General features: G+C 39.6%; 1 protein-coding gene across 1 annotated transcript; it reads left to right on the forward strand.

Annotated features, from left to right (window-relative positions):
• Positions 1 to 1,798: 1,798 nt before the first annotated feature.
• Positions 1,799 to 8,662, forward strand: LOC140934231 (uncharacterized). The gene is made up of 5 exons (XM_073383897.1): positions 1,799 to 2,030; positions 4,399 to 4,599; positions 5,537 to 5,813; positions 6,565 to 6,732; positions 7,492 to 8,662. Exons 2-5 carry the CDS (start codon positions 4,403 to 4,405, stop codon positions 7,834 to 7,836), a joined length of 987 nt encoding a protein of 328 aa, XP_073239998.1. The 5' UTR covers positions 1,799 to 2,030; positions 4,399 to 4,402; the 3' UTR covers positions 7,837 to 8,662.
• The last annotated feature ends 805 nt before the right edge of the window (positions 8,663 to 9,467 follow it).

Raw genomic sequence — 9,467 nt, forward strand, 5'->3', positions numbered from 1 at the left:
CGATAAATAAACAGTATCTTACATAATGAGCTGTGAGAACTATGTTCTCCATTCTATTTTCATTCTTGCAGACATGTCAAATATGTTTCCCAACTGCAACAGTGCTGAAAGTTTAAATGGGAATTCCTATTATTTCCATCGCACTTTAATTTGCTGCAACTACCCTTGTATACCGACATGTTAAGTAAATACATCTGCAGATAACTAATGGTAAACTTCCTGTGTTCATTTTATTTATTGCGCATCAAAGAAGCGGAAAAAGACTAAAAATGTTTTTGAATTGAAATTATTTAATATTACTGACAAATGGAAGCTAATAGAGGAAACAATAACTAAAAAGGAAGATTTCTAAAGTAAACAGTTGTACCATTATGTTGTTGAGTTTATCTGACCCCACGGAAGACGGTCACGGAAAAATGGATTGACTGCGGTCAATTAATAGAATTAGTCGGAACTGTTCTCCGACTTTTGATTGAAAATACTTTAAGACAGTACCGTAATTTACAATAAGAGCAATGGAAGATATCTCTCTTCTTCTCTCGATTTTGATAAATTTGGTAAGGTTTCATTTAATAAATCAGGGGCACCCAACGACGGTTTCCTCCTAAGTACATTGAAAACACTTATTAAAGGCTATCCAGAGTACTTTTAGAGCTCTAGAAATGCATTCTAAGTGGCGCTATAAAATTTGTATATGTTCGGTCATCCTGAGGAATTTGAGTGTTTTCGAAATAATAACGGCTTCATTTTTATTTTCCTGAAAATTTTAGGTGTAATTTAGCGCTTTACGAAAGTGAGAATTTTTCTGATCCCTCTCTCCATCACATTTTTGAATCCGAAATTTCAGGTTTCCTTTTTTCTACAAAAAATAGCCTAACCTGGGGAGTGAAATGCAAAAAAATAAACTTAAGAAAATCGTAGGACATTTACTAGAGATAGGCTTCGAAAATTGAACATGACTGGAACTAAGGGCAATATGACCGAATTGATCACCGAACGTTATGGGTGGGTTACTATGCTAATAGTAAACGAGTGAATAACTATTTATGTAAGAAATTATAACTAGACGGTGTGATCGAAAAGGGGAGTCATTTCATTGTCATAAACTGAACCCTTTTTTCTTGAGTGACAGTCTCCCAAAAAGCTGCCAAATTTGCTTGTGCTATTTACTTTTTTTTGCCAAACTTAAAAACTCCGTTTTACAAGACTATAGCGAGCGGAGAGCTAATTTATGTTTATCCGCCTGCCGACCATTTGTGGAACATGCAAGATAATGCATTTCGTCATACCATTAATTAATGCATAGTTTACTAGTTCGATTCCTGAGTCATGGGACCTAAAAATAAAGAAGAAATGCAGACGAAAACATGAAAGATGTACAGGAAAAACATGATGCCGACAAGTTAGCCTTTCCAATGGATACTGTGACAAGCGGAACATACTTTCTGGTGTAAGCATTGAATTAAGTTCTAAAACACTGAGTGAAAAAAACTAAACAGCGTTTATCTTTTCGTCGCTATTTCCTTAAAGATGCTCAGGTTAAAACCAATTTTGGTGATATATTTCGACTTCATCACAGTTCATTGCACCGGAAAGAAACAAAGAATGTTTCTAAAACTTTTTAACATTGCCATTTTTCAACTAGATTTTTCAACAATCATTTTCCTCACATGCGATTTTACATCAACATCAGCTTTTTCTCACGCTTATACATTTTATGTTCTATTTTCTGTTATTTCAGCCGCTGAACACTTGTGCCACCAAGCGATATTAAGAATGCGTTCTTAATGGTAGCGGAAAACTCTACACCAATTTAGACGCAATTTACAGAGACGGTGGTATTCTAAAATTGCATTTATTTTTTTGAGAAATCACGCGCTGAGAATTTAGTTTGTTCTCTGCGCTAAAATTAGTTTTTTCCTAATGACACAATGCACTGTATAAAAGGCGTTCCGCTCTCGGCAGCAAAGGAGTAAACGGGCGTATCCTGCAAACTGATTAGCTGGAGAGGAAATCGCGACTATTGAGACGTAAGTACCACTTCTTTGTACAAAGAGCTTTTTAATGTTGCACTTAAACTGAATAAGGACTGAGGAAACAGCTCCGTCAGGTTTTCACTTTTTGAGCATAAAAAATGAGAGTTTTGCAGGAAACAACAGTTGCTGGCGAAAGAAAGAAAGCAAACAAACTAAAGACAATTAAAGCCCTTAATTGCACACAAAATTAAAGAACAAATCAGCAAAGTGTACCCAGTTGAATTCTGAAAGACTGTATTTATGACAAGAAGTGGACACGAGACTTTCTTTTCTGTTAACAATAGTTTTTTTTTATGTCTTCAGTGCAGTTACTTTCATAGTTTCGCACTTAACCCTGATTTCTTGCACGACTTAGTTATGACTTGCCCCGAATCTTGGATAGTGCATTCATGTTTCACAGAAGAAAATACGTTTAAACTTCCTCTCTACTATAAAAAATTTTCTTCTGCCGGATGAAGAGAAAAATTGTGTTAAAAGTTCTTTTTCTGTAGGAGGACAACAGGAGAAATCTGCCATAAGAGCCTGGTAATCGTGTAACAACAAGTTGCCTTTAGAAATTTTAGGCCATCTTGGCTAAAACGTTGAAAAATGTTCTGTTAGTCTGTTGTCTCGTCTTTTTCTTTCCGTAATTCGCGCGTATTTTTGTAGCAAGTACTCGAAACATTTGCGAGAAAAGTTCACAATTGGAACCTCATCACGCAGTCCATAGTAAATCCTACATAATCTCTTATTGACACACCTCATTCTCAGCAGTCTAAAGAGATTTCCGTTAATTCTCAAAAAACTGACGTTTTAAAATTCTACCTTTATTACTTAATATCGTTATCATGGAAATTTTGTCAATAGAGATACGCTAACTTCCTTTTCAACAATTTATGATCACATTTTCCAAATCTTACCATGCTTACTTTCAAATGTTCATTGAGAGACCGACCAGCTATAGCGATCAAAATTAACAATTGAAAGACTTCTAAAAAAAAATATGTTGACTTGTAAATTTAATTTGTCTTATGTGTGTGACTGCCAATCAGAAGTGGACCACTCGAGAAAAGAAACCACAATTTTCGAGCATTTATCAAACAAGAAGACAAGGTGAAACCGAAGTTTTATTGACTGACTTTTACTCTTTTTTTGTGCATTATGAAGTCACTAAGGAGTGTCCCTTTAACGCTGAGAAAGAGCGGCCTTATTGTGAATGCCCCTTGGTGCTGAACGGAAAGGAAAACATCAACAGCAAATATAGACAAACAATAACTCAATACCGTTTAGTTTAAAGAAATCAGTGAGTGCGGCTTATTGAGTTACACTTTAGTCCTCAAAATTAAAATTTACAAGGGGTGAATTTGTTTCAGTTAAGGGGCCCAAGAGTCAATTAGCGGAAAAGACTACCTAAATAGAACCCATCAATAAAAAGATCTATCACCGATAATCACCATTTAACAGTTTCCTCAGAGGATGAATTAGTCGACGCATTCTTTTGATGCATGTTTTGCATCTTACTTACGAAATCAAATAACATTACCTGACCTTCCTCTTCTTAGTTACTGTTCGAAGCTCTTCACTCTTAAGTTCTTCACTAAAGAGTTTCTAGCTAGAGGAAATTATAAGGGTGGATTTCCACTATTGACCGCGTAATTTTTACGTGGGTGCATTCGTAATAATTTTACGCGCGTACATCTAGCAGGATTTTTGAAAACGTTACCGCCAAATAGACCTTTAGCGTCCAACAGTTTTTTCGGCCAAAAACTAAGACCAAAGACATTACAAAAACTAAGAGTGCAAACATTACTTTTTTTTCTCTTCTCCTCCTTTCTTCCTCCTCGCTCTTTATTTTTCTCCTTTCCTTTTCCTTGACGTTCGTGTGATTTTTGAGTTTATCGGGCCCAAAATTGATCGAGGTTCAACTTTTAACGTTTACGCGCGTAAACTTTTTCGTTTGCGTTTGCGTTTACGTTAACGCGCAAAAAATTTACGTGCGTACGCTCGTAAAAATTACGCGACAGTGGAAATCCACCTTATGAAGGCTAGAATTTTCCATAAATCGCCTCTTCATAAACTGTTTAGGTCGGTTATTTAAACGAACTATAACTTAGGCCGCGGCTTAGCAAATCTTTGGATCTCCAGATCTCTTCCGTATAGCGGATAATTTTAAGAAAATAAATGTTTTTTTTTTTGTCTACGCCTTATGCTTTCACGAAACTAATCAGGATAAACTAAAGCGTTGGGTAAATTGAAGATGGCTTAGAACGCGGTTTTGTTAAACACAAGCTAAACTCCTTTTAAATAACTGTCCCTTTGACTCACATTTATTGGTTTTTCGTTGATTTATCGTTTAGTTCATGACTGTAAATTGTTTTCCCAGTGAGATGACCAGGAATTCCCTCATTGTCACTGTACTGCTCGTACTTGTGCTAGCTGTGGTTGGGATATACGGGAACTTTTGTGACCAGGGTCTCCCTGGAAGGTACTGTTTTAAGGACCTGAGTGGCTGGTATGAGTGTACCATTGACAAGAAAACCCAAAAAATGGTTCAAAAAACGCACAAATGTCCAGCCTCTACACGGTGAGTGATCAGGGTTCCCGGGAGAGGACTCCGAATATGAAAGGGGTGGGGATGCTCGTCGTCTCGCTTAGGGGTGTAAATTTCGGATTTTGGTCTCACTTAGCGTGTTTTAGGCAAAACGCCATCATATTTAGCCGTGAAGGTCTCGTCCGGGGTTGCAAATGAAAAAATATAAAAATATGTGTATTGCCTGTGTTTTAACATGGTCTCTTTTAGGGGTCAAAAAAAGCGCGGGCTACACCCAGATCGGTCTCTTTTAGGGGTTTAATTCAAGATTTTCGACGAGCCTCCCCACCCCTTTCGTACGCGGAGTCCCCCCCGGGTCAGGTTTTGGTTCAATGCATGCAGTTTTAGTTTCAAATTGATAAACGTTGTGTGTTATTATTAAAACGCTTGCATGTAACAACTTATAAGCTAAGAAGCAATTTGAAAATAATGTATTTGCTCACTAAAGCAAGAGTTGATGAGACTTAACCATGCATGTCGATTGTCTTTTTCACAATTTCGGTAGCTTTCACTTCTGATTGGTTAAGAAAAATACTGCAATCAGACGGGTGGCTTGCGAGCAAGCCCGTCGGGGCAAAAAAACTTTCCCTGTTTGCCCCGCCGCCCGAGCGCCCCGGAGAGCTTGCACGCAGGCTATAAACACACATGTGTGTGGCCATCATCATCATTATTAAAAATAACGTCCTACGCACCAGTAGGTACATAATGCCGTAATATTCTCTGAATAGGCTAGTTTTTTTTTGGCGTTGGCTGCAGTTAATTCACAGTGTCGATTAGTGTCCGCCTTTTCTGAACAGTTCCTTTTTCTAACTGAAACATACAAGCTGGCGTTTTGGTAGTTTGAGATGCACAGTTGTTAATGAAAGCATCTGGCTTCACATAAATAACTCTTGACGCGTTTATCTCCTTACGTACCTGCATTTACTTTCAGATGTCAGTGTTTCTACGGTGTGGACTGCCCACCTACGGTCGGGAAACCCTGTGCTAAATACGAGCTCCCCCCACCATTCCCAGAAGTATTTTCTACCTTCTACACCACGATCGTTACCGACTGTGATGCCAAGAGTTGTACGAACTTCACAAACATCGGAGAATTTCTGCAGAACTCTACCGCAGGGGAACAGCGACATGATCGAGTAGGAGCCGGTAGCTGGGAAACTACTTTCATTTTCCCGTTTCAGTACATTGAGAACAACAATTACATTCAGGTATTTGCGCAGGTATTTAATCAAGCGTTTTCTGAAATATGGCGCTTGCAAAATCACTTTAAAATAGCGTGCCTGTAGTTGTCTGTAGTACACTAACAAATACGACCTAATACATCGATGATGCTCTGTTTCATGCCAAACGGTTTTTTGTTTAGTAGGGCGTGTCTTGGGTCTCCTGTGCACTCCCTTCTTACTCTAAAGTAACCTTAAGGAGGGCCTTTGTTAATTTCCACAAGACACATATAAAGATGAGAGAGGGAACAATTGCAAGCTTAATCTAAGATGCCTTTTTTTCCATTCAGTAACCGGACCCTGGGCCGGGATGTTCAATGCTGGGTTAAGATAACCCGGGGTGAGCGCAAAATTCGAAGCAGATATGAAAGCGTAAAAAGCAGTCTTATTCTTACCCTAGAAAGAATAGAGAAAGTTATCAGAGAAAATGCTCTTGAACTGAAGAACAAGAAAAAGGGATTCCAAAATGTAACTCTGGGTTAGCGCTAATCGGCCTTCGAACAACTGGGCCCTGTATAAATAGGAGTCGGAAAAATACTGCCGGAGTGACCCTGCCGATGGACTGGTATGCCACTTAGGAGGCCGGGGACCGGAGAACTAGCCAGTAGTCCTTACTACTGAGACCAGGATAAACCCCGGTCATGTAGGGTTCTTTGTTGGCTCCTAGAGCTGTTTGACCGTACCCTATACTACTGGTTCTTTCGTAGAGAGTAACCTATTTTTTTCCTTCGTGTTTTAGTTTGACGCTATCTGGTTCGGCAGAAACTGCACCCTCAATTCCAGGTCTAACTTTCCGCGCTTTGGGGTACCACCCTATTTCACTTGCGAAAATACGTTTACTGGCAAACTGGGGGCCACCTTTAAAGGGTGTGAATGGAGATCAGGGGGACACAGCAAAACCGATGAGGTAAGCGACAAAGATTTTGGGGACACTGAACATATGCTGGACCACTGTAGGGGCGTGTACGGGAGGGCCTCACACGCCTAGCCTGCGAGCAACCTCTCCATTCACCGGGGGGATTCGCGAGAAGTCACGCGACAGTAGCACGCGAAAGGAGACGCGAGTGCGTGGGGCGGGAAAGAAAGGGCGTGTTTAATCTAGGCAGGTCAAGTCTCACTTTCCGTTTAAACCCTTACTACAGACCTTTTCTTCAACCGGGGACCGCTCGCGCGCTTTCTCGCGCGTTCTTAAACTAGTCAAAAATGCTGGCAGTAGCAGCGGCCGTGATAGTTATAATGAGGCATAAAAACTAGATAATAATTTATAAAGTACCCTTTCCTAAAGGGTCCAAAGGCTGTTTCAGTTTGGGACCAGGCTGCTCGGGACTTCACCTTATTTTAGGCCAAACCGAAGCCCGTAAAATTGAGAAAAGTTATTTTCAAGAACAGGATTCCTCTATCTCAGGGTTTGGATTTATGCCCCACTCCACCCTCCCCCCCCCCCACCTCACACCACCCATCACCACCACACACCTGAATTTTACAGCAACATACCTGAATGGGATCAAGGTATTTGTCCTGGTCTCTAAGCCCGCTACAGTAGAGGTTTCAATTCGAAAATGTTCATTTATATTCATGCTGTTCCAGTGATTGGGTAAATACTATCGGCTTCAATAAGTTCTTCAACACTTTACAAAGCATAACCATTTCTTTTCGTCCATTCCAGGTTATCATTGACAAATGGCTTTTGATTCAATTGACGGATGGTCGCTTCATACCCTTTGCGCACGAGGTGCAAAGGCGCCCAACCCCCGCCAGCAACCACACAGAATTCTACGATACTGTGTTCGCCTCGTTCTTCCCAGACTTCCTCGATCCTAGTCAGCTGTCGATGCCGACATTTTGTGGCCAAAACCTTGCAGCATTGACGACCAGCCGTGTCGAAGGAAACGAGCCCGGTATGAAACCCCCGGAGTTCATGCGCGAAAAGTTGGCGAGAAACAAGGCTTATGATATAGCCGAGTACTATGACGCAAAACGTCGCTTACAGTTACTGCGCAACCAGGGATAGGTAAAACCGCCCGAAGGAAAGAAGGAGTTTTTCTTTTCTCTGACGTGTCATCGAGCCAAAAACTATAGAGCTGCTGGGAAACAGTCTCCAAATTGTCTCAACATTTTTCTAGGCACTAGTGTTGAGTCAGATCGAGAGAAGTTCAGAAGCGGTCACAACATCTCCTTGGCAACTGAGACAGCTGTCACATAACTCTCGCAGGCGTTCAATAAGGTCTCAACGGGTTCTCAAAACGCTGGGCTTCTGAGATAAAAAATTTCGAGGAAAAAAACAAAGACCAATGTCGTGACCATTTTTAGAGAAAGATTAAAAAATTATTTTCAAATTGTCTCGAAAAGGTCACAAGATCTCATAACAATATTGACATGGATGACTAGCTGTCTCAAAAAATGTTGAGACCATAATTTGGGACGCAGTTGCTCAGGTGATAACACGATAATTATAGAATCGAGAAAAGTCATCTTTGCGAACCTCCATCTTGCAATTGCTTGGCGACGCATGAGAGAAAAGAAGGACTATTTAACTTTGTAGGCAGATTTTGTTAAATAAATTTAAGAATCGTTGGTGATTTCATGAATATTTTGCGTCCAAGACCCATAGAAATTCAGAACTTGTTTAACTGCATGTTTCGTTGATTATATTGTTGATATGAGCGCCTAGAGATGAGGATGACATAAACAGCTGTAGACTTGCATATTCAAACATCACATGTAAAACGGAAGGACCTTCAATGTTTTTGCAAAAGCTTCTTTTTTAATATGTATGAAGGTAAACCTTCAAGGTTGAGTTTATTAGCAAAATAAATAAATGGCATTTTGATCTTGTCTTTATTTGCCTCGTCTTTAGTTAATTTGAATTAATTCATGTTCACGTGGATATATTCACGGCACAAGAGAGTTTTGTCTGCATTTTTTATAATTATTTTTGGAGAAAGTTTAAATAATTCTTTAGGCAGACTAGATCTGTTACTAATGATATCAAGATAGCTATATCCTAAAAATTCTGACGCTTGAAAACACTTATTAGTTGGGGGAATCTTTCTCAACAATGGATTATATCAATAAAGTTAAGCTTTTAAACTTTTTGTGTCGCTGAGCCTCGTAAATCTTTCGTAAAACCAGAACTCACAAAGAATTTAAATTGACCAATCATGGCACTCTTACAGAGCAAATTAACCAATCAAAACCCGCGTCATGCGCGGGAAAAATGTTTGCCAGCAAGTATAAAAGGAACGCAACATTGTTGGCCAACATCTCCTAACATTGTTATATGTTGCGTCCGTTTGCACACCCTGTTAAATGTTGTTGCTGCAGGTACCAACAACTCCCAGCATTGTTGTCCTAATAATGTTGGGAGTTGTTGCGTCCGTTTGCATGTAGCTTATTCATTTCTGATCGGCTGAAGAAGAAGAGCAAGATTCCATAGCCAAAAACAAAGTGAAAAAATTGAAGCGCCAGGTGATTTCGACGTTATTGTTGCTGCCTTAAAATTACTGAAAGCAGCAAAATTAACTCTCAATGCGGCACGAACTCTTATGATCAAAATTGTGGCACACCTTTGAAGAAGAATGAATTCAAATCATCAAATTGTTTTCACTCAAATTGTACACAATTTCTTGTTTTCGTTTGTGA

The sequence above is a fragment of the Porites lutea genome, chromosome 1 (genome assembly GCF_958299795.1).
Source record: "Porites lutea chromosome 1, jaPorLute2.1, whole genome shotgun sequence".
NCBI lineage: Eukaryota > Metazoa > Cnidaria > Anthozoa > Scleractinia > Poritidae > Porites > Porites lutea.

Coding starts and splice junctions, on each gene's coding strand:
- LOC140934231 (XM_073383897.1), top strand. CDS start 4,403: ATGACCAGGAATTCCCTCATTGTCACTGTACTGCTCGTACTTGTGCTA. Junction 4,600..5,536: donor AAATGTCCAGCCTCTACACG/GTGAGTGATCAG, acceptor ATTTACTTTCAG/ATGTCAGTGTTTCTACGGTG. Junction 6,733..7,491: donor GACACAGCAAAACCGATGAG/GTAAGCGACAAA, acceptor CGTCCATTCCAG/GTTATCATTGACAAATGGCT.